Source organism: Phaenicophaeus curvirostris, unplaced genomic scaffold (genome assembly GCF_032191515.1).
Source record: "Phaenicophaeus curvirostris isolate KB17595 unplaced genomic scaffold, BPBGC_Pcur_1.0 scaffold_127, whole genome shotgun sequence".
NCBI classification, from domain to species: Eukaryota; Metazoa; Chordata; class Aves; order Cuculiformes; family Cuculidae; genus Phaenicophaeus; species Phaenicophaeus curvirostris.
This window is the reverse complement of record NW_027206748.1, coordinates 376,331-398,965: the sequence shown is the minus strand read 5'-3', so window position 1 is coordinate 398,965 and position 22,635 is coordinate 376,331. Positions and strand designations below refer to the sequence as shown.

Sequence of the window (22,635 nt, the reverse complement as noted above, 5' to 3'; positions counted from 1 at the left end):
CCGCCCCGCCCCCTCCCCACCCCCCGTGACGTCACGGCCGGGGGCGCCGCCGCCAAACGCGAACGGTGCGGGGGGGGGGGGGGGGCGCCGCCGCTCAAACGCGAACGGTGCGGGGGGGGGGGGCAGTTTGGGGGGTCTGGGGACAACGGGGGGGCAGTTTGGAGTCCTGTGGGGCAGTTAGGGGTCCGGGGGGGGGGAGTTCTGTGTCCTGGGGAGCAGTTGGGGGGGTCGGGGGCAGTTACGGGGGGGCCCTGGGGCAATTGGGGGTCCTGGGGGGCAGTTGGGGGGCTCTGGGATGTTAGGGGGGTGCTCTGAGGAAGTTGGGGGGGTTTAGAGATGTTGGGGGGGCCCTGGGGCAATTGGGGGTCCTGGTGGGCAGTTGGGGGCTCTGGGGCAGTTACGGGGGGGCTCTGGGGATGTTGGGGGGGGTCTGGGGGGCAATTGAGGGTCCTGGTGGGGCACTTGGGGGGCTCTGGGCAGTTGAGGGGGGGCTGGAGATGTTGGGGGGGCTCTGGGGATGTTGAGGGGGTCTGGGGGGCAATTGGGGGTCCTGGTGGGGCACTTGGGGGGCTCTGGGGCAGTTGAGGGGGGGCTGGAGATGTTGGGGGGGCTCTGGGGATGTTGAGGGGGTCTGGGGGGCAATTGGGGGTCCTGGTGGGGCAGTTGGGGGGCTCTGGGGCAGTTACGGGGGGGCTCTAGGGATGTTGGGGGCCCTGGGGGCAATTGGGGGCCCTGGTGGAGCAGCTGGGGGGCTCTGGGATGTTAGAGGGGGGCTCTGGGGAAGTTGGGGGGGCTGGAGATGTTGGGGGGCCCTGGGGGCAATTGGAGGTCCTGGGGGGCAGTTGGGGGGCTCTGGGATGTTGGGGGGGGTCCTGGGGGGCAATTGGGGGTCCTGGTGGGGCAGTTGGGGGGCTCTGGGATGTTGGTGGGGCCTCTGGGGAAGTTGGGGGGGGCTGGAGATGTTGGGGGGGCCCTGGGGGCAATTGGGGGTCCTGGGGGGCAGTTTGGGGTCTGAGGGGGCAGCTGGGGGGGGGCAGTTGGGGGTCCCTGTCTCACCTGCCCCCCCCCCCCAGGGCCTCATGGCGCTGCGATTGGCCACCCGGCTGCTGCGGCCGCTGCGGTTTGGGGTGCGCTGGGGGGGCTCCGGACCCCCCCCCAAAAACGGTGAGGGGGGCTGGAGGGGGCGGGGGACCCCAAACAACCCCCCCAGCCCCAGCCCCAATGTGCCCCCCCCCCTCGCCCCCAGCCCCATTTGACTGGTGTGACCCCCCCCTCACCCCCAGCCCCATTTCACTGGTGTGACCCCCCCTCTCCCCAGCCCCATTTCACTGGTGTGACCCCCCCCTCGCCCCCAGCCCCATTTCACTGGTGTGCCCCCCCCCTCCCCAGCCCCATTTCACTGGTGTGACCCCCCCTCGCCCCCAGCCCCATTTGACTGGTGTGACCCCCCCCTCACCCCAGCCCCATTTGACTGGTGTGACCCCCCCTCACCCCCAGCCCCTTTTCACTGGTGTGACCCCCCCCTCGCCCCCAGCCCCATTTCACTGGTGTGCCCCCCCCCTCCCCCAGCCCCATTTGACTGGTGTGACCCCCCCCCTCACCCCCAGCCCCATTTGACTGGTGTGACCCCCCCCTCACCCCCAGCCCCGTTTGACTGGTGCGACCCCCCCCTCTTCATCCCCAGCCCCTTTTTACTGGTGTGACCCCCCCCTCACCCCCAGCCCCATTTCACTGGTGTGACTCCCCCCTCGCCCCCAGCCCCATTTGACTGGTGCCCCCCCCTCGCCCCCAGCCCCATTTGACTGGTGTGACACCCCCCCCTCTTCACCCCCAGCCCCATTTCACTGGTGTGCCCCCCCCCTCCCCCAGCCCCATTTCACTGGTGTGACCCCCCCCTCACCCCCAGCCCCATTTCACTGGTGTGACCCCCCCCCCTCACCCCAGCCCCATTTCACTGGTGTGACCCCCCTCGCCCCCAGCCCCATTTCACTGGTGTGACCCCCCCCCCTTCACCCCCATTTCACTGGTGTGACCACCCTCACCCCCAGCCCCATTTCACTGGTGTGACCCCCCCTCGCCCCCAGCCCCATTTCACTGGTGTGCCCCCCCCCCTCGCCCCCAGCCCCATTTGAGTGGCGGGACCCTCTGCTGCTGGAGCCGCTGTTGGAGCCCGAGGAGCGGCTGCTGCGCGATTCCGTGCGGGATTTTGCTCGGAAGCGGCTCTTGCCCCGCGTGGTTCACGCCAACCGGCACGAGGGTACGAGCCACGGACCCCCCCAAACCCCACCCCGCACCCCACACCCCAAACTGCCCCCCCAGCCCACCCAGAGACACCCCCCCCAATCCATCCACTGACACCCCAAAACTTACCCGCCCTCGCCACCCCAAACCTGATCCCCCCCCACCCCGGATTTGATCCCCCTAAACCTGACCCCCCCCAAAACCCCTTCAAGCCCCCCCAAACCTTTTCAAGCCCCCCCCAAAACCACCCAGAGCTCCCCAATCGCTCTGCGCCGGCACAAGGACCCCCAAACCTTGACCCCCCCACCTTAGACCAACACCCCAAATCTGACCCCTTCCCCAAGCACCCAGTGACCCCCCCTTGAAGCCCCAGGTCCCCCCAAGCCTCCCAGACCTGACACCCCTAAACCTGCCCCCCCCGTCCTGCCCCCCCCTCATACCTGACACCCCCAAACCTGCCTCTCCTCATACCTAACACCCCCAAACCTGCCCCCCTCATACCTAACACCCCCAAACTTGCCCCCCCATACCTAACACCCCCAAACCTGCCCCTCCTCATACCCAACACCCCCAAACTTGCCCCCCCTCATACCTAACACCCCCAAACCCGCCCCCCCATACCTAACACCCCCCATCCTGCCCCCCCAACACCCCCAAACCTGCCCCCCCTCATACCTAACACCCCAAAACTTACCCCCCCTCATTCCTAACACCCCCAAACCTGCCCCCCCTCATACCTGACACCCCCAAACCTGCCCCCCCATACCTAACACCCCCAAAATTGCCCCCCCTCATACCTAACACCCCCAAACCTGCTCCCCCTCAGACCTGACCCCCCCAAAAACCTGACACTTCCAATCCTGTCCCCCCTCATACCTGACACCCCCAAACCTGCTCCCCTTGAGTTAACTGGGGGAGCCTGGGTGGGGGGGGTCCCCATTGACCCCCCAAACCATGCTCCCCCCCCCCCAGAGTTTGACCGCGAGATCATCACCGAGATGGGGGCCCTGGGGCTGCTGGGCCCGACCATCAAAGGTTGGGGGGGGGCGTGGGGTCCCCCAGGAGACAGCAGGAAAGGGGGGGGCTGCAAGGGGGGAGCAGGGGGGCATTGGGGGGGGGATTCCTGGGGGAAGGGGGGGGGGAACAGCGGCTCTAGGGGTGTCTGGGCACCCCTGGGGGTGTTTGGGGAGGTCTGGGGGGGGGGGCAATGGGGGTTTGGGAGGGGGTTGGGGTTTGGGGGTCTATGGGGGGGCCCATGGGGGTTCTGGGGGGTGGGTGTTGGGGTTTGGGAGTCTATGGGGGGGGTATGGGAGTTTGGGGGGGCGGGTTGGGGTTTGGGGAGTCTGTGGGGGTTCCAGGGAGTTGGGGGGGGACGATGTGGGGGCTCTGGGGGTGGGGTTCGGGGGTTCATAGCGGGGTCTACAGGGGGATCGGGGTTGATTGGGGTTTGGGGGGGGTCATGGGGGGGTCTGTTGGGGGTTTGGGGGGGTTAGAGGGGTCAATGCGGGGTCCCCTGGGGGTCTCATGGTGGGGTTGGAGTTTGGGGGCTCCCTTGTGGGGCTCATGGGGGGGATCTGTTGAGGGGGTTGGGGTTTGGGGGGCCCATGGGGGATCCATGGGGGGTTGGGGTTTGGGGGGGTCAATGGGGGGGGGTCTGCTGGGGCGTTGGGGAGCCCATGGAGGGGGTCTCATGGTGGAGTTGGGGTGCTCAATGGGGAATCCCATGGGGGGGGTCGTCTGTTGGGGGGGGTCTCATGGCAGGGGTGGGGTTTGGGGGGCCATGGAGGGGTCGATGGGGGGCGTCTCTTGGTGGGATTGGGGTTTGGGGGTTCCCTGGGGGGTCTCATGGTGGGCTTGAGGTTTGGGGGGGTCAGTGCAGGGGCTCTTGGAGGGGATCGCTTGGGGGGCTGGGGTTTGGGGGGGTCAATGGGGGGGAGTCTCTTGGGGGGGTGGGGTTTGGGGAGGACATGGGGGGGATCTGTTGGGGGTTGGGGGGTCGATTGGGGGGTCATGGGGGGGATCTGTTGGGGTTTGGGGGGTCGATTGGGGGGCTCGTGGGGGGGATCTGTTGGGGGTTGGGGTTTGGGGGGTCGATTGGGGGGCTCGTGGAGGGGATCTGTTGGGGGTTGGGGATTGGGGGGCTCGTGGGGGGGATCTGTTGGGGGGTTGGGGTTTGGGGGGCTCATGGGGGGGATCTGTTGGGGGGTTGGGGGGTCGATTGGGGGGCTCAGGGGGGGATCTGTTGGGGGGTTGGGGGGTCGATTGGGGGGCTCATGGGGGGGATCTGTTGGGGGTTTGGGGGGTCAGTTGGGGGGCTCAGGGGGGGATCTGTTGGGGGGTTGGGTTTGGGGGTGACGCGGCCCCCCCAGGCTACGGGTGCGCGGGCGCCTCGTGGGTCGGCTACGGGCTGGTGGCGCGGGAGCTGGAGCGCGTGGACAGCAGCTTCCGCTCGGCGCTGAGCGTCCAGTCGTCGCTCGTGATGCACCCGGTGCTGCAGTACGGGAGCCCGGCCCAGCGGGAGCGCCTGCTGCCCCGGCTCGGTGAGCGGAGGGGGCGGGGCCTGGGGAGGAGGGGGCGGGGCCTGAGGGCTGAGGGGCGGGGCCTGGGGCTGAGGGGGCGGTGCTGGGACTGAGGGGGAGGGGCCTAAGGAAGAGTGGGAGGGGCCTGGGGCTGAGGGGGAGGGGCCTGGGGCTGAGGGGGAGGGGCCTAAGGAAGAGTGGGGGGACTGGGACTGAGGGGAGGGGCCTGGGACTGAGGGGGAGGGGCCTAAGGAAGAGTGGGGGGACTGGGACTGAGGGGCGGGGCCTGGGGCAGAGAGGGAGGGGCCTGGGGCAGAGGGGCAGGGCCTGGAGCTGAGGGGGTGAGGCCTAGGACTGAGAGGGCAGGGCCTGATGAAGAATAGGAGGAGGCGGGGCCTGAGGAAGAGTGGGAGGGGCCTGTGGCAGAGAGGGAGGGGGCTGGATCTGAGGGGAGGGGGCTGGGGCAGAGAGGGAGGGGCTGGGACTGAGGGGGCGGGGCCTGAGGAAGAGTGGGAGGGGCCTGTGGCTGAGGGGGCGTGGTCTGTTGCTGAGGGGGCGGGGCCTGATGAAGAGTGGGAGGGGCTGCGACTGAGGGGGCGGGGCCTGGGGTGGAGGGGAGGGGCCTGGGACTGAGGGAGGGGCCTGGGGCAGTAAGGGGGGGCCTGGGACTGAGGGGGCGGGGCCTGGAGCAGAGAGGGAGGGGCCTGGGGTGGAGGAGCGGGGCCTGAGGAAGAGTGGGAGGGGCCTGTGACTGACAGACGGGGCCTGGGGCAGAGAGGGGGGGGCCTGTGACTGAGGGGGCGGGGCCTGATGTGGAGTGGGAGGGGCCTTGGACTGGTGGGCGGGGCCTGGGCTGAGGGGGCGGGGCCTGGGGCAGAGAGGGAGGGGCCTGTGGTGAGGGGGTGGGGCCTGGGGTGTAGGGGAGGGGCCTGAGACTTAGGGGGCGGGGTCTGAGCCAGGGGGCGGGGCCTGGGACTGAGGGAGTGGGGGCTTCGTGGGATGAGGGGTGGGGCCTGTGATGGAGGGGGCGGGGCCTGTGACAGAGGGGTGGGATGCAGGATGGGGGGGAGCAGTGGGGAATTGGGGGTCCATGGGGCAGTTGGGGGGCCATGGGGCCATGGGGCAGAGGTTCTGATGCCCCTCACCATCCATGGAGCCCAAGCAGGGGGCCGAGGGCAGTGGGGGGGCTTTGGGGGGTCCATGGGGCAGTGGGGGGGCCATGGGGCAGAGGTTCTGATGCCCCTCACCATCCATGGAGCCCAAGCAGGGGGCCGAGGGTAGTTGGGGGGCTGTGGGGGGTCCATGGGGCAGTGGGGGGGGCTGTGGGGGGGCTGTGGGGGGGTCCTCACCCCGTGCCGCCCCCAGCGCGGGGGGAGCTGCTGGGCTGCTTCGGGCTGACGGAGCCGAACCACGGGAGCGACCCGGGGAGCATGGAGACGCGGGCCAAGAGGAACCGGGGGGGCAGCACCTACACCCTGCGCGGCACCAAAAGCTGGTGGGGCCTGAGACCCCTAGATTCCCCTGAGACCCCCCCCCATCCCCCCAAAGCCCTCAGATGCCCCCCAGCCCCCCCTGACCCTCCAGAACGCCCTGAGCCCCCCTTGAACCTCCCTGGCCAGCGGATTCCCCCCACTCCCGCAAAATAAAACCCTGGACCCCCCCCCAAGATCCCCCCCCGACTCCCCAGCTCCCCTTATCCCCTCAGAACACCCCCCCCCAGCTTTTATGCCCCCTACCCCCAGACCCCCCAACCCCTCAAAGCCCCCTGAACACCCCAGACCCCATCAGACCCCCCCAACCCCTCAAAGCCCCCTGCCCCATCCAGACCCTTGACCCCCCCAGACCCTATTGGACGCCCCCAACCCCTCAAAATGCCCCTGCCCCCCGAGAACCACCCCCCCCAGACTCCCCAGGAACCCCTTTTCCCCAGACCCCTGACACCCCCAGACCCCATCAGACCCCCCAGCCCCTCAAAGCTCCCTGGTCCCCCAGACCCCATTGGACTCCCCAACCCTTCAAAGCCCCCTGCCCCCCTGACACCCACAGACCCCACTGGACCCCCCCCCAACCCCTCAAGGCCCCCCAGCCCCCCCAAGACTCTCCGACCCCCAGACCCCTGACACCCCCCAACCCCTCGAAGCCCCCTGCCCCCTCCAGACCCCGCTGGACCCCCCTGACCTCTCAAAGCCTCTTGTGACCCCCAGCCCCTCAGGACCCCCTGCTCCCCAGACCCCTGACTCCCCCAGACCCTATTGGACCTCCCCAACCCTTCAAAGCCCCCTGCCCTCCCCGACACCCCCAGACCCCACTGGACCCCCCCAACCCCTCAAAGCACCCCTGCTCCCCCAGACCCCTGACACCCCCAGACCCTATTATACCCCCTCAAAGTGCCCCAGAGCCCCCACACACTCCCCAGACCCCTGACACCACCAGACCCCTCAAAGCCCCCCTGTCCCCCCTGACACCCACAGACCCTATTAGGCCCCCCCAAACCCTCAAAACACCTCTGCTCCCCCAGACCCCTGACACCCCCAGACCCTATTAGACCCCCCCCAAACCCTCAAAACACCTCTGCTCCCCCAGAACTCCCCCTGGACTCCCCAGGAATCCTTTCTCCCCAGACCCCTGACAACTACAGACCCCACTGGACCCCCCCCAAACCCTAAAAATGCCCCAGACGCCCCCAGACTCCCCAGGACCCCCTACTCCCCAGACCCCTGACACCCCCAGACCCTATTAGACCCCCTTAAAATGCCCCAGACTCCCCCCAGACCCCTGACTCCCCCAGACCCTATTGGTCCTCCCCAACCCTTCAAAGCCCCCTGCCCCCCCCCGACACACCCAGACCCCACTGGACCCCCAAAACCCCTGACACCCCCAGACCCTATTTAACCCCCCCGACCCCTCGAATCCCCCTGCCCCCCCCCCCAGGATCACCAACGCGCCGGTGGCCGACCTCTTCGTGGTGTGGGCTGTGTGCGAGGAGGACGGGCGGGTCCGGGGGTTCCTGCTGGAACGTGGGACCCCCGGGCTCAGCACCCCCAAAATCGAGGGCAAATTCTCGCTGCGCGCATCCCCCACGGGGATGATCGTCCTGGAGGACGTGGAGGTGCCCGAGGAGAACGTCCTGCCCGGCGCCGAGGGGCTGGCGGTGAGGGGGGGGCCCAGGGATTTGGGGTCCTGGGGGTGTCAGGGAGGGTTTGGGGGGGTCTGGGAGGACTGGAAGGGTCTGAGGGAGCAGGAGGGGGGTCCCAACAGTGGGCACGGAGGTCCCAGCCAGGGCTTTGGGGGTCCCTGCTGTGGGTTGGGGGTCTCTGTTGGGGATTTGGGAGCCCCAACTGTGGGTTGGGGGTTCACAGCCACGGATTTGGGGTCCCTTTTGGGGTCACAGCTGAGTTTTGAGGGTCCCAACCATGGGTTTTGGGGTCCCAGCTGGGATGGGGGTCCCTGCTGTGGGTTTGGGGGTTCACAGTCATGGGTTTGGGGTCCATTTTGGGGGTCACAGCTGGGTTTTGAGGGTCCCAAACATGGGATTGGGGGTCCCAGCTGGGATGAGGGTCCCTGCTGTGGATTTGGGGGTTCACAGCCATGGGTTTGGGGTCACTTTTGAGGTCACAGCTGAGTTTTGGGGGTCCCAGCCGGGATGGGGGTCTCTGCTGTGGGTTTGGGGTCCATTTTGGGGGTCACAGCTGGGTTTTGGGGGTCCCAACCATGGAGGTGGGGGTCCCTGCCATGACTTTGGGGGTCCCAGCTGGGATGGGGGTCCCTGCTGTAGGTTTAGGAGCCCCAACTGTGGGTTGGGTGTTCACAGCCATGGGTTTGGGGTCCCTTTTGGGGTCACAGCTGGGTTTTGAGTGTCCCAACCATGGGTTTGGGGGTCCCAGTTGGGATTGGGGTCTCTGCTGTGGGTTTAGGAGCCCCAACTGTGGGTTGGGGGTTCACAGCCACAGGTTTGGGGTCCCTTTTGGGGTCACAGCTGGGTTTTGGGGGTCCCTGCTGTGGGTTTGGGGTTTCACAGCCACAGGCTTGGGGTCCCTTTTGGGGGTCCCAACCATGGCTTTGGGGGTCCCAGCTGGGATGAGGGTCCCTGCTGTGGGTTTGGGGGTTCACAGCCATGGGTTTGGGGTCACTTTTGGGGTCACAGCTGAGTTTTGGGGGTCCCAGCCAGGATGGGGGTCTCGGCTGTGGGTTTGGGGTCCATTTTGGGGGCCACAGCTGGGTTTTGGGGGTCCCAACCATGGAGGTGGGGGTCCCTGCCGTGAGTTTGGGGGTCCCAGCTGGGATGGGGGTCCCTGCTGTAGGTTTAGGAGCCCCAACTGTGGGTTGGGGGTTCACAGCCATGGGTTTGGGGTCCCTTTTGGGGTCACAGCTGGGTTTTGGGGGTCCCTGCTGTGGGTTTGGGGGTTCACAGCCACAGGCTTGGGGTCCCTTTTGGGGGTCCCAACCATGGCTTTGGGGGTCCCAGCTGGGATGAGGGTCCCTGCTGTGGGTTTGGGGGTTCACAGCCATGGGTTTGGGGTCACTTTTGGGGTCACAGCTGAGTTTTGGGGGTCCCAACCATGGGATTGGGGGTCCCAGCTGGGATGGGGGTCTCTGCTGTGGGTTTGGGGGTTCACAGCCTCGGGCTTGGGGTCCCTTTTGGGGTCACAGCTGGGTTTTGGGGGTCCCGTTGCCCCCCCAGGGCCCGTTTGGGTGCTTGACCCACGCGCGCTACGGCATCGCCTGGGGAGCTCTGGGCGCCGCTGAGGCCTGTCTGGAGGCCGCCCGCGAGTACACGCTGGACAGGTGCTGCACCCCAAAACCCAGCACACCCCCCCGCCCCCCCAAATTGCAGCTCGGGGGGACTGTGTGACCCCCCCGACCCCTCTGCCCCCCCACCAGGTCACAGTTCAGGGGTGCTGTATGGGCAGCCCAACCCTCTCTGCTCCCCCAGGTTGCAGTTTGGGGGGGGCTGTGTGGCCTCCCCGCAAGCCTGTGCCCCCCCAGGTCACAGTCTGGGGGTGCTGGGGGGGGTTATAGAGGGGCGTTGGGGGAGCTGTAGGGGGGCTGGAGGGTTATAGGGGGGCTGTGTGCCGCCCCTGACCCCCGTGCCCCCCCAGGATGCAGTTTGGGGGGGCTATAGGGGATCTATAGGTAAGCCGTGTGCCCCCCCCGATGCCTGTGCCCCCCTAGGTTGCAGTTTAGGGGGGCTGTATGGGGTCTATAGGTGGGCTGTGTACCCCCCTGACCCCCCAGGCTGCAGTTCGGGGGGGGTTAGGGGGCTGTAGGGGGGCTGGGGGGGCTAGAGGGGGTCTGTGTGCCCCCCCCGGTCGCAGTTTGTGGGGGTATAGGGTGGCTGGGGGTTTATAAGGGGCTGTGTGCACCCCCATGCCCCCCCAGGCTGCAATTTGGGGGCTATAGGGGGGCTGTACAGGGGTCTGTATGCCCTCCCTAACCCCTGTGCCCCCCCCCCCAAGTTGCAATTCAGGAGGGCTGGGGGGGGGCTACAGGGGGGCTGTGTGCCCCTCCCGACCCCCGTGCCCCCCGAGGTCGCAGTTCGGGGGGTGCTGGGGGGTCTGGGGGGGGATAGAGGGGGGCTAAAGGGGGCTGTGTGCCCCTCCCGATCCCCGTGCCCCCCCAGCTCACAGTTCGGGGGGTGCTGGGGGGGCTGTAGGGGGATAGAGGGGGGCTAAAGGGGGCTGTGTGCCCCTCCCCTGACCCCCGTGTCCCCCCCCAGGTTACAATTCGGGGGGCCGCTGGCGCGGAACCAGCTGGTGCAGCGGAAGCTGGCGGACATGCTGACGGAGATCACGCTGGGGCTGCACGCCTGCCTGCGGCTCGGGCGCCTCAAGGAGCAGGGCTGGTGCGCGACGGGGTCTTGGGGGGTCCTGGGGGGGCCTCGGGGGGGGGATCCGGCTGCCGTGGGGGCTCTAGGAGGGGTTGGCGGGTCCAGGGGTATGGGGAGGGGGCTGGAGGACGGGTCCGACGGTGCCTTTTCCCCCCCAGTGCCCCGGCCGAGGCGGTGTCGATGCTGAAGCGGAACTCGTGTGGGAAGGCGCTGGCCATCGCGCGGGAGGCGCGGGACATGCTGGGCGCCAACGGCATCTGCGACGAGTTCCACGTCATCCGGCACATGCTCAACCTCGAGGCCGTCAACACCTACGAGGGTACCGCTCACCACGTCCCACCATGCTCAACACTTCCCACCACGCTCACCGCATCCCACCATGCTCAAAACTTCCCACCACGCTCACCGTGTCCCACCACACTCAACACTTCCCACCATGCTCACTGCATCCCACCACGCTCACCGCATCCCACCTCACTCACCGCATCCCACCTCGCTCACTGCGTCCCACCTCACTCACCACTTCCCACCACGCTCGCCGCATCCCACCTCGCTCTCCACATCCCACCTCGCTCACCACATCCCACCTCGCTCACCGCATCCCACCTCGCTCACCGCATCCCACCTCGCTCACCGCATCCCACCTCGCTCTCCAGTTCCCACCACGCTCACCGCATCCCACCTCGCTCTCCACTTCCCACCACGCTCACCACGTCCCACCTCACTCACCGCATCCCACCTCGCTCACCGCATCCCACCTCGCTCACCACGTCCCACCTCACTCACCGCATCCCACCTCGCTCAACGCATCCCACCTCGCTCAACGCATCCCACCACGCTCACCGCATCCCACCTCGCTCTCCACTTCCCACCACGCTCACCGCATCCCACCTTGCTCACCGTGTCCCACCACGCTCACCACATCCCACCAAGTTTACTGTGTCCTACCAATCTCACCGTGTCGCACCACACTCCGTGTCCCACCACACTCACCACATCCCACCACGCTCGCCATGTCCCACCGCACTCACTGTCCCACCAATCCCACCGTGTCCCACCGCACTCACTGTGTCCCACCACGCTCACCGCATCCCACCTCGCTCACCATATCCCACCTCGCTCACCGCATCCCACCTCACTCACCGCATCCCACCACGCTCAACACATCCCACCACGCTCAGCGCATCGTGTCTCACCACAACACCGAGTCACACCACGCTCACTGCATCCCACCAATCCCACCACACTCGCTGCCTCCCACCACGCTCGCCGTGTCCCACTGTGCTCACCACATCCCACCGCGCTTTCCCCACCGTGTCCCACCACGGTCTCTGCATCTCACCACACTCACTGCGTTGCACCACGTCCCACCACGTCCCACCGCATCTCACCGCCCCCAGCTGTTCCCATCCCGCTCCCCATTTCCTCTGGCAATAGGCCCGCTGGGATCCCCCGGCGCCGCGCTGTGCCGAGCCCGGCTGCTCTCTCGCCCACAGGCACCCATGACATCCACGCGCTCATCCTGGGTCGCGCCATCACCGGCATCCAGGCCTTCGCGCCGCCGCGGCGGGACTAGGGCGGGGACGGCACCGCGCCGGCACCGCCGCCGTGGCCGGTGGCACCTGTGGGGACACGGCTGAGCCTCGCACCGAGGGACCCGAGGAGACGGCGCCGATACCGGATCTGCCACCACCGACCAGAGCCGGCGTCTCTAACTGGAACCAGTAGCACCAACTGGAGCCGGCGTCTCCAATCGGAGCTGGCGTTGCCAACTGGATCCAGAGCCAACGAGACCCAGTGCCTCCAACTGGAGCTGGTGCTGCCAAAGGGACCCGGTGTCACCAATGGGACTTGGTGTCACCAGCTGGATATGGCGCGGCTAACCAGATCCAGAGTCAACAATCGGAGCCGGTGTCACCGAGTGGATCTGGTGTCACCAACCAGACCTGGTGTCACTGGCGCTGCCACCCAGTGCCTTTTTCTGCCCTCACCAATAAACACCAGTGCAGCCGCCCCGCGCTCTGCTCGTCAACGCCTGCTCATCAGCGCTAATTAAGCCAGGGGGCGCATGGAGGGGGAGCCACCAGCCTCCCCCAGATCCAAACCCGGGTTGGTTTTTTTTCTCTTTTTATTCTAACAGCAACACAAAAACTCTGGGCCAAACCCCCGTAATCCCAGGGAAGCCTCCTTGGCACCGCGCGTCACTGCCTGGGGGGCTCTGTGGGTTTGGGGACGGGGTCCTGGGGGGGCCCTATGGGTTGGGGGGGGCCCTATGGGTCTGGAGGGGCTGTGGGTTTGGGTGGGGGCTGCAGGTCTGCGGGGCTCACAGGGATTGGGGGGACCGGTTGTGGTTTCAGGGGAGCTCTGCAGGTTTGGGGGGGCTCTGAGGGTTCAGGGTGGTTCCCGTGGGTTTGGGGGGGTGCACTGGGGGGCTCTCGCGGGTTCTGGGGTGCCCTCAGGCCTCGGGCTGCAGGCAGAGGTCGCGATAGGCCGCCTCGACGGTGCGGCAGACCTGCTGCAGCTCGGCCTGCGCCTGCTCCACACGCTCCACGACGGCCGCCAACTGCTGCAGCCGCTCCTGGATGAGGGCGTTGTGGACGCCGTAGCGCTGGAAGAGCCGCTCCTCCAGCTGCTCCGCCAGCCCCGACACCTGCCCAGAACACGGGGGATGCGGCATCGGCTCCTGCCGGGGTGCAGCTTGGCAGCGCCGCCTCCTGCCCGCGTCCCCAGAGCGAGGGTGGCAGCTGCGGCCGCCCCGGTTGGCGCCGCTCCCGGCCGGCTTGGCCGCTGCCAGCGCCAGCTGCGCCGGCGATCGCCGTATTGCCGCCCGCGGTAGCCACCGGAGCCGCAGCTGCCAAGGATTCGCTGCCATCTGCACGGGGGCCTCTGGGACCCCCTCGCTCCCGCCCTGCCGGCACCGAGCCCTAGCTGCGGGGACGCCGTCGGGAGCCGAATGTGGCCCTCGCACAGCCACGCGAGGACACCGAGGGCTGCACGGGGACACAGGAGCCATCAGCAACGCCTCCGCTGCCCAGAGCGGGGCCGGGGGGCAGCTGCGGCCGTGTCCGGAGGGGCTCCCGGCGGCATCCGGCACGCCGGGTGCCACAGCTGGCGCCCCGCAGCACCTCCTCTCGCCGCCTGCTGCTAACGCAGGCGGAATAACGCGATTAATAACACGATTAACCACCTCGAGCGGAGCCCGCGAGGCACTGAGGTCTCTCCTGCTGTGCCCACCTTCAGCAGCAGGCTCTCTCTGAAGCTGCTCATGACGGTGTGGTCGTCCTTGCGGCTGTCGTTCACGCGGTCGATGAGCTGCTGGGCGCGCTGCTGCAGGGCCTCAACGCTGGCGTCCAGCGAGGCGAAGTACCGGGAGGCCTGGCCGTCCAACGCCGTCTCCGCACCAGACCGCGGCAACACCGGTGGCACCTCCGTCCTGGCACAAGATGCAGGGATATAGAATCCTGGAATAGTTCAGGTTGGAAGGGACCTCCAAGCCCATCCAGTTCCACCCCAGCCAGGGGCAGGGACACCTCCCACAGGACTGGGGGCTCCAAGCTCCATCCAACCCGGCTTTGAACCTCTCCAGGGCTGGAGCAGCCACCTCTGCTCTGGGCAGCCTGTCCCAGGGCCTCCCCGCTCTCCTCAGGGAGAAGTTCCTCCTCCTGCCCAGTCTAACCCTGCCCCTCTCCAGTTTCTCCCAGTTCCCCTCGGCCCGTCCCTCCAGGCCTTTGCAACCAGCCCCTCCCCAGCTTTCCTGGAGCCCCTGCAGGTGCTGGAAGCTGCTCGGAGGGCTCCTCGCAGCCTTCTCCTCTCCAGGCCGCACGAGCCCAACTCTGCCAGCCCGGCCTCGCACGGGAGCTGCTCCAGCCCTCGCCTCCTCCTCGGAGCCTCCTCTGGGCCCCTTCCAGCAGCTCCATCTCCTCCTCCTGGGGAGGATTCCAGAGCTGGCCCCGACCCTCCAGCTGAGGAGAGAGGAGCTCCTGATGCAGCCCAAGACGTGGTTACCGGCTCCTCTCGAGCTTCTCCTCCCCCAGCCCCCCAAAACCTTCTCCTCACGCTGTTCCCAACTCCATCAGGGCTGTGAGCTCCTGTACTCTGCGTTAATTGGGAGCCCCGCTAACTAACGTGCAGCCCATGCTCGTAGGTAAGAGAATGACGGGGTTTGGCTGCCTTAAATTGCTTGTTTTCTGCCTTAAAAACACTGTGGAGCAGCATCCTTCGACGCCTCCACCCAGCACACTCGCTGCCCGGAGAGGTCGTGCTGTGATTGCACCTGCAGGGAGAGCAGGGGCTCTTCTCAAATTTCCCCTCAAACTCCCCAAAATCGTGACTTTTTGCCACAAATCCCCTCACTAACTCCACAAAAAACACAACTTCTGCCTCAAATCTTCTCAAATTTCCCCTCAAACTCCCCAAAACCATGACTTTTTACCCCAAATCCCCCCCTAACTATCCAAAACTGCAACTTCCAATACAAATCCCCTCATGGACCTCCTCAAAACCGGAACTTTTACCTCAAATTTTCTCAGATTTCACTTCAAACTCCCCCGAAACTGCATTTTTTAAGTCCCCTCAAAATCCCCAAAACTACAATTTCCACCACAAATCTCCCAAATACATGATTTACCTCAAATCCCCTCACAAACACCACAAAACCACAAATTTCTCCTCCATCTACCTAAACCAACATTTTTTTTACCTCAACCCACCTCCCTAATTCCTCGAAAGCACATTTTTTTTTCTTCAAATGCCTCCAAACTCCCCAAAACTTCAACTTTCACCAGAAATCTCATCACAGCCCTCCCCAAACTCCCCCAAATCTTCTCAAATTCACCTGCAAACTTCCCAAAATGTGATTATTTTATCCCAAATGCCCTCACAAACCCCCCACACCTGTAATTTTGTACCTCAAATCCCCTCACAAACTCCAGAAAAGCAAAACTCACACCTCAAATCTTCTCAAATTTCCCCTAAATTTGATTATTTCACCTCATAATTTCCATTAAAAAAAAAAAATCTTCTCATATTTCCCCTAAATTTGATTCTTTTACCTCACAAATTCCATAAAAACAAAACTTAGGCATCAAATCTTCTAATATTCCCCCTCAAACTCTCTCAAAATGTTTTTTTCTACCTCAAATCCCCTAACTCCCCAAAAGGTGATGGTTTTATCCCAGATCCCCTCCCCAAATCTGCAACATTTTACCTCAAACCCCTCACAAACTCCACAAAACCAAAACTTAAGTATTGAATCCTCTCACATTTCCCCTTAAGCTCCCCCAAAATGTGGGGTTTTTATGCCAAATCCCTTCACAAACTCCAGAAAAGCAAAACTCACACCTCAGATCTCAAATCCCCCCTCAAAATACCCCATAATGTTCATTTTTTTACCCCCAATCCCCTCACAAACTCCACAACAAGAAGTCGCAGGTTTGGGGAGTTTGTGAAGGGATTTGGGGTGAGGAAATATCATTTTTGGGGTAGTTTGAGGGGAAATTTGAGAAGATCTGAGCTGCGAGTTTTGCTTTTCTGGAGTTTGTGAGGGGATTCGAGATAAAAAGTCAAGATTTTGGGAAGTTAATGAGGGGATTTGGGTTAAATCGCCTTTATAGCAAGTTTGAGGGGTGATCTGAGAAGATTTGAGGAGATTTGTAAGGAGATTTAAGGCGAAAATGGCGTTTTGGAGCTACTGTGACCGCTCTCCTGTGCGGTTCTCGCTCTGCCCGTGCTCATTCAGCCCCCCCGAGCCCAACCCGCGGGGTCGGGGTGTCGGGGGCGCCGCTACCCGTCGGGATCCTGGTCCTGGGGGCTCTCGGGCCCCAGCGCCGCCTCGGGCTCGGGACCCTCCCTGCGCGCCATCGCGGGGGCAGCAGCGCGGGGCTCGGCGCCCCCTCCGGGCTGCGACATGGCGGCGGCGCCGGGAAAGGGCGGGAAACGGCGCGGTGGGGGGGGGGGGGGGGGGGGCGGCGGCCAATGAGGAGCGGGGAGGGGAAAAGGCGGGAAGGGAAAGGCGGGAAGGGGAAAGGGAAGGGGAAGGGGAAGGGGAAGGGGAAGGGGAAGGGGAAGGGGAAGGGGAAGGGGAAGGGGAAGGGGAAGGGAATCATAGAATCACAGAATCACCAGGTTGGAAAGGACCCACCGGATCATGGAGTCCAACCGTCCCCATCAATCACTAACCCGTGTCCCTCAGCGCCTCGTCCACCCGGCCCTTCAACCCCTCCAGGGCAGGGGACTCAACCCCCTCCCTGGCCCAGGGCCCAGGGACCCTTTCCAGGAAAGATTCCATCCTGCTGTCCATGCGGAGCCTCCCCTGGTGGAGCTTGAGGCCGTTCCCTCTCGGCCTGGCCCCTGGCCCTGGGGAGAAGAGCCCAGCTCCCTCCTCTCCACAAGCTCCTTGCAGGGAAAGAGCAAGGAGGTCTCCCCTCAGGCTCCTCTTCTCCAGGCTGAACCCCCCCAGCTCCCCCAGCCACTCCATATAAGGTCTGTTCTCAAGGGAAGGGAAGGGAAAAGGAAGGGAAGGGAGGCTGGGTCCAGCCCTGTTCAATGTCTTTATCAATGACCTGGATGAAGGCATCGAGTGCACCCTTAGCAGGATTGCGGATGACACTAAGCTGGGTGGGAGTGTCGATCTGCTGGAGGGTCGGGAGGCTCCAAAGGGATCTGAACAGGCTGGACCGCTGGGCTGAGATCAGTGGGATGAGGTTTAACAAGGCCAAATGCCGGGTCCTGCACTTGGGGCACAACAACCCTGTGCAGCTCCAGACTAGGAGAAGAGTGGCTGGAAAGGGCCTGGAGGAGACGGACCTGGGAGTGTTGGTTGACAGTGACTGAACATGAGCCAGCAGTGGCCCAGGTGGCCAAGAAGGCCAATGGCATCTTGGCTTGGATCAGAAACGGCGTGGCCAGCAGGTCCAGGGAGATTCTTCTCCCTCTGGACTCAGCACTGGTGAGACCGCTGCTTGAATCCTGGGGTCAGTTGTGGGCCCCTCCCCCCCAGAAGGATGTTGAGGCTCTGGAGTGAGTGCAGAGAAGAGCAACGAAGCTGGGGAGGGGACTGGAGAACAAGAGGAGCGGCTGAGAGAGCTGGGGGGGTTCAGCCTGGAGAAGAGAAGGCCGAGGGGAGACCTCATTGCTCTCTACAACTACCTGCAAGGAGGTTGTGGAGAGGAGGGAGCTGGGCTCTTCTCCCAAGGGACAGGGGACAGGAGGAGATGGAATGTCCTCAAGCTCCACCAGGGGAGGTTTAGGCTGGACATCAGGAAAATTTTTTTTCACGGAAAAGCATCATTGGGCACTGGCAGAGGCTGCTCAAGGAGGGAATTGAGTCACCTTCCCTGGAGGTGTTTAAGGGACGGGTGGATGAGGCGCTGAGGGACGTGGTTTAGTCATTGATAAGAATGGTTGGAATCGGTGATCCGGTGGGTCGTTTACAATCTAGTCGTTCTGTTATACCCTTCCTCCCCGCACGGGGCTCTTTTGGGTGTCCCCCGCTACCCAGGAGCAATTTGGAGAATCCACTGTGCACAGGGGCTTTTTTGGAGACCCCCCCCAGCCCCAGCTCCAGGAGCTCTTCTAGGGACCCCAATCCTACCCCAGACCCCGCTCAGTCCCTGCCCCAGCACAGACACCAGCACCAGTTGAGCAAAGAGGCTTTATTTGGGGTCCCTGGGCACTGGGGGGGGCGGTATTAGCCCCCCTACTAGACCCAGAGTCTCTTTTGGGCCCCCCCCCCAGCCCCCAGGGCTCTTTAGGGTCCCCCCCGGGCAGCCTACGCATCGAGGCGGCAGAGGGGGCTGTCGTAGACCATCTGGAGGTCGACACGATGTCCCACCAGCTCGCGGATGTTGTTGATGCCGTATTTGATCATGGTGGGGCTGGGGGAAACGGGAGGGGGTCAGAGACTGGGGGGGAGGGTTTGGGGGCTCAGCAGAGCCCCCCCCCCAACCCCTCCCCAGCTCTCACCGCTCCAGCGAGAGCCCCCAGGCGATGACAGTGACGTTTTCGGGGAGCCCCATGGGCAGCAGCAGCTCCGGGCGGAAAATGCCTGAATTCCCCACTTCCACCCATTTCTTCAAACCTGAGCGAGGGGGCGGAAATAGGAGTGAGGAGGGGGGTGCCCCAGAGAACCCCAGAGACAACTCAGAAACTCCCCACTCCATGGGGGCACCCCAAAACCATCCACACCCCATGCCAGAGCACCCCCATAAACCTCACATCCCATAGGAGAGAAAATTTACCTGCCTAGGATTGTCCCCCACCAACCCATAGCGAGGGAACCACGCAGACACCCCCACTCCTCCATAGGGGGGGACCCCATGCAGCCCCCCAAGTCCCCACCATCCACGTGGGGAGCACATGCACACCCCCAAACCCCCCCATAACCCCTCATAGTGGGGTCCCCCAAACCCCCAGCCCCCCCCGGACGCCCCCTCACCCTCGTGGTAGCTGAACACCTCCATGCTGGGCTCGGTGTAGGGGTTGTACGCCGGCTTGAACCGCAGCTGCGTGAGGCCTGGGGGGGCGACGTGGGGAGGTGAGGGGCGGTCCTGGGGAGCCCCCCAGTGTGTGCCCCCCCCCTCCCCGAGCCCTCCCCGTACCCAGCTTGGAGAAGAACTGGCGCAGGATCCCCATGAGGTGGCCCAGTGTGAGCCCCCGGTCGGCCACCACCCCCTCCACCTGGTGGAACTCAGCCAGGTGCGTGGCGTCCAGGCTCTCGTTGCGGAACACGCGGTCGATGGAGAAGTACTTGACAGGGGAGAACTTCTCCTGGAGGGGGGTGAAGAAAACGAGGGAGTCAGGGGGTCCCCAAAATCCCCGCGTGCCCCACAAATCTCTCACGTGCCCCTAAGTGCCCTGCATCCATCACAAATCCCTCTGTGCCTCCCAAAACCCCGCGTGTGCCTCCAAAACCCCTGGTCGATGGAGAATATAGGGGAAAATTTCTTCTAGGGGAGCAAAAAATGGGGGTCAAGGTGTCCCCAAAACCCCGTGTGCTCCCCACGTGGCCCCCAAACACCTTCCCGTGCTCCCAAATTCCTCTGTGCTTTCCAAAACCCCCATTGAAACACTAATACTTCATGGGGCTGAAATAATGCTGGGGGGGGCAAAAATCGGGGGACCAGGGGATCCCCACAACACCCCGTGTGTCCCCCAACCTCTCGTGTGTTCCCTAAGCCCCCCGTGTGTCCCCCAAAACCCCATGTGTGCCCCCAAGCCTTCCCTGTGGCCCCCAAACCCCCCCAGTTGATGGAGAAACAGTTCAAGCAGAGAACTTCTGGGGAGGGGGAGGAAATGGGGGAGTCATAGGGGAAAGGAGGGAGTGAGGAGGGTCCCCAAAATCCCCGCTGTGAACCCCAAACCCTTTGTGTGCTCACAAACCTCCCGTGTGCCCCCCAAAACCCCTCGTGTGCCCCCAACCCCCCTGGTTGATGGAGAAGCATTTATTCCACCCAGGAAAACTTCACCTGAAGAAGGGGGGAAATAGGGGGCAGGAGGAGGAAATGGGGGGTAAGGGAGGAATCAGGGGGGATCCCCAAAACCCCTGTGTGCCCCCCCCCGTGCCCCCGAGCCCCTCAAGACCTGCTTGGCCAGCTGGTAGAGCGCACGGGCGCTGGAGGCCGTGGTGTGTGTGCGCAGCAGGTTCTTCCGTGCCTCCTCCAGCCGCCACTCGTATTTGTACCTGGGGGAGGGGGAAAGTCAGTGGGGTAGAGGGAACACAGCCCCCCCAAACCCCCTCCAGCCCCCCAAAACACCCCCCTCACCCCTGAGAGCCGTAACCGCCCTGTGAATGGACCTTCTTCACCTTGGCCGTGTACCCAGCCGGCAGCACCGGGGCCTCAGCGGGGTCTGGGAGGGGGAGAGAGAAATGGGGGGGTCAGGGGGGGTCTACAGGGCTTGGGGAGCAGCGACCTGGGGGCCGGTGGGGTCTGGGGGGGGTCAGCAGGGTCTAGGGGTGCAGAGGGGTTTGGGAAACAGAAATAAAGAGGGTTCAGCAGGATCTGGGGGGGATCAGAAGATCCGGGAGGGTCAGCAGGGTTTGGGGGGCAGCAATAAACGGGGTTCAGCAGGATTTGATGGGGGGTCACTCATTTGCAGGGGGGAGCCTGTTCGTTCTGGGGGGGTCAGTGTGGTTTGGGGGGGTCAGCAGGCTTTGGGGGACCCTTGTTCATTCTGGAAGAGGGTCAGTGTCAGTTGGACGAGAGATGAGTGGGGTTTAGGGGTCCCTGTTCGGTTGGGGGAGGGGGTGTCAGTGTTTTTGGGGTCCCCTCACCCTGCAGAAAGAAGGTGTCGTGCTGGTCGCGCGCCGGGTGCTGCTGGGGCTGGAAGAGGGCATCGAAATTCCAGAAGGAGCTCTCCACGAAGCGATCGGTCGGCATCTCCGTGAACCTGGAGGGGGGGACACACACCTCAGGGACCCCCCCAGGGTGAGGGGACAGCGAGAGGGGGGCAGTGGGGATCCCCGCAAGACGAGGGGACAGCAAGGGGGGGACAGCGGGGATCCCCCCAGGGCGAGGGGACAGCGGAGACCCCCCGAGGGCGAGGGGACAGCGACGGGGGGGGCAGCGGGGACCCCCCAGTTGCAGTGGTGAGGAGGGGGGGCCATAGTGTCACTGGGGGTACCATGGGGGGGACACATCGGGAACACATTTTGAGCCCCCCCCTTCCACTTTCACCCCCCTTCCAGACTCTCCCTCCCATTTTACCCCACCATCCTACATTTCCACCCCCCCCACAAAGACCCTTCCCCCCTATTTCACCCCTCTATGCTGCAGACACCACCCCCCCCCAACATTGGGGACCCCCCTCACCCCATCTCGAGGAAGGCCCCGCGCAGCAGGGAGCGCACGCGCAGGAGGGGGTGCAGGCGCCCGCAGTGGGGGGGCAGCCCCCGCGCCTGGAAATTGTACGGCTTGAACGGGAGGTCGCGCCACGAACCCCTGGGGGGGGCAAAACGGGGGGTCAGGGGGGCAAAATGGGGGGTCAGGGGGAAAAATGGGGAGGTCGGGGGCTGCCGTGAGTCCTTAGGGGGGTTGGGGGGGGAAAAATGGGGTAGGTGCTGCCATGAGCCCCTGGGGGGGGACAGGAGAGTCATGGGGGCAAAACAGGGGACATGGGGGGCAAAATGAGGAGGTCTGGGGGGGCTGCTGTGAGTCCCTGGAGGGGGGACAGGGGGATGAGAGGGGCAAATGGGGGTCAGGGGGGCAAAACAGGGGTCGGGGGGACAAAACTAGAAGGTTGGGGGGGCAAAATGGGGAGGTCGGGGGCTGCTGTGAGTCCCTGGGGGGGACAAGGGGGCAAAATGGGGGACAGGGGGGCAAAAGGGGGAGGTTGGGGGATGCTCCGAGTCCCTGGGGGGGACAGGGGGGCAAAAACAGGAGGGTCAGGGGGTGAAAATGGGGGGGCAAGGGGTATGAAAGGGGGGTAGGTGCTGCCACGAGTCCTCGAGGGGGGACAGGAGGGTCGGGGGGCAAAACAGGGCACATGGGGGGCAAAATGGGAGGTCGGGGATGCTCTGAGTCCCTGAGGGGATCAGGGGGGCAAAATGGGGGGGCAAGGGTATGAAAGGGGGGTAGGTGCTGCCATGAGTCCCTCGGGGGGGGACAGGAGGATTGGGGGGCAAAACAGGGGGATCAGGGGGGCAAAATGGGGGGTTGGAGGGGCAAAACAGGGGTCGGGGGGACAAAACCAGGAGGTTGGGGGGGCAAAACGGGGGAGGTCGGGGGCTGCTGTGAGTCCCTGGTGGGGACAAGGGGGTCAGGAGGTCAAAACGGGGGGTCGGGGGAGGCAAAAATGGGGGACCAGGGGGCTGCTGTGAGTCCCTGGAGGGGGACAGGGGGATCAGGGGGGCAAAAATGGGGGAGCAGGGGAGGCAGAATAGGGGACAAGGGTATGAAATGGGGGGTAGGTGCTGCCCATGAGTCCCTTGGGGGGGGGCAGTGGGGCAAAACCAGGAGGTTGGGGGGCAAAACAGGGAGGTCAGGGGTTGCCGTGAGACCCTAGCGGGGGACGGGGGGGTCATGGGGCAAAATGGGGGGTCGGGGGGGCAAA

At 64.8% G+C, this 22,635-nt stretch overlaps 4 protein-coding genes across 4 annotated transcripts in view; 2 read left to right on the top strand and 2 right to left on the bottom strand.

Moving 5' to 3' along the window:
- Positions 1-625, top strand: part of MAST1 (microtubule associated serine/threonine kinase 1) — a 33,612-nt gene extending 32,987 nt beyond the window's left edge. The window contains 1 exon segment of the mRNA XM_069882409.1: positions 582-625. Coding sequence (XP_069738510.1) covers positions 582-625 — 44 coding nt within the window.
- Positions 48-12,607, top strand: GCDH (glutaryl-CoA dehydrogenase). The gene is made up of 11 exons (XM_069882435.1): positions 48-65; positions 1,074-1,164; positions 2,123-2,257; positions 3,214-3,276; positions 4,611-4,781; positions 6,126-6,255; positions 7,692-7,911; positions 9,442-9,545; positions 10,477-10,602; positions 10,746-10,906; positions 12,084-12,607. Exons 2-11 carry the CDS (start codon positions 1,080-1,082, stop codon positions 12,161-12,163), a joined length of 1,275 nt encoding a protein of 424 aa, XP_069738536.1. The 5' UTR covers positions 48-65; positions 1,074-1,079; the 3' UTR covers positions 12,164-12,607.
- Positions 12,608-12,698: 91 nt separating this feature from the next.
- SYCE2 (synaptonemal complex central element protein 2) lies at positions 12,699-16,493 on the bottom strand. The gene is made up of 3 exons (XM_069882437.1): positions 16,373-16,493; positions 13,822-14,020; positions 12,699-13,237 (listed from the first exon to the last, which is right to left on the bottom strand). The coding sequence occupies exons 1-3, from the start codon at positions 16,444-16,446 to the stop codon at positions 13,043-13,045; spliced, it is 468 nt and encodes a 155-aa protein (XP_069738538.1). The 5' UTR covers positions 16,447-16,493; the 3' UTR covers positions 12,699-13,042.
- A 1,731-nt stretch (positions 16,494-18,224) lies between these two features.
- Positions 18,225-22,635, bottom strand: part of FARSA (phenylalanyl-tRNA synthetase subunit alpha) — a 12,450-nt gene continuing 8,039 nt past the window's right edge. Inside the window, 8 exon segments of the mRNA XM_069882430.1 lie at positions 18,225-18,461; positions 18,550-18,664; positions 19,022-19,099; positions 19,185-19,353; positions 20,167-20,266; positions 20,349-20,433; positions 20,858-20,973; positions 21,396-21,524. Coding sequence (XP_069738531.1) covers positions 18,356-18,461; positions 18,550-18,664; positions 19,022-19,099; positions 19,185-19,353; positions 20,167-20,266; positions 20,349-20,433; positions 20,858-20,973; positions 21,396-21,524 — 898 coding nt within the window. The 3' untranslated portion in view covers positions 18,225-18,355.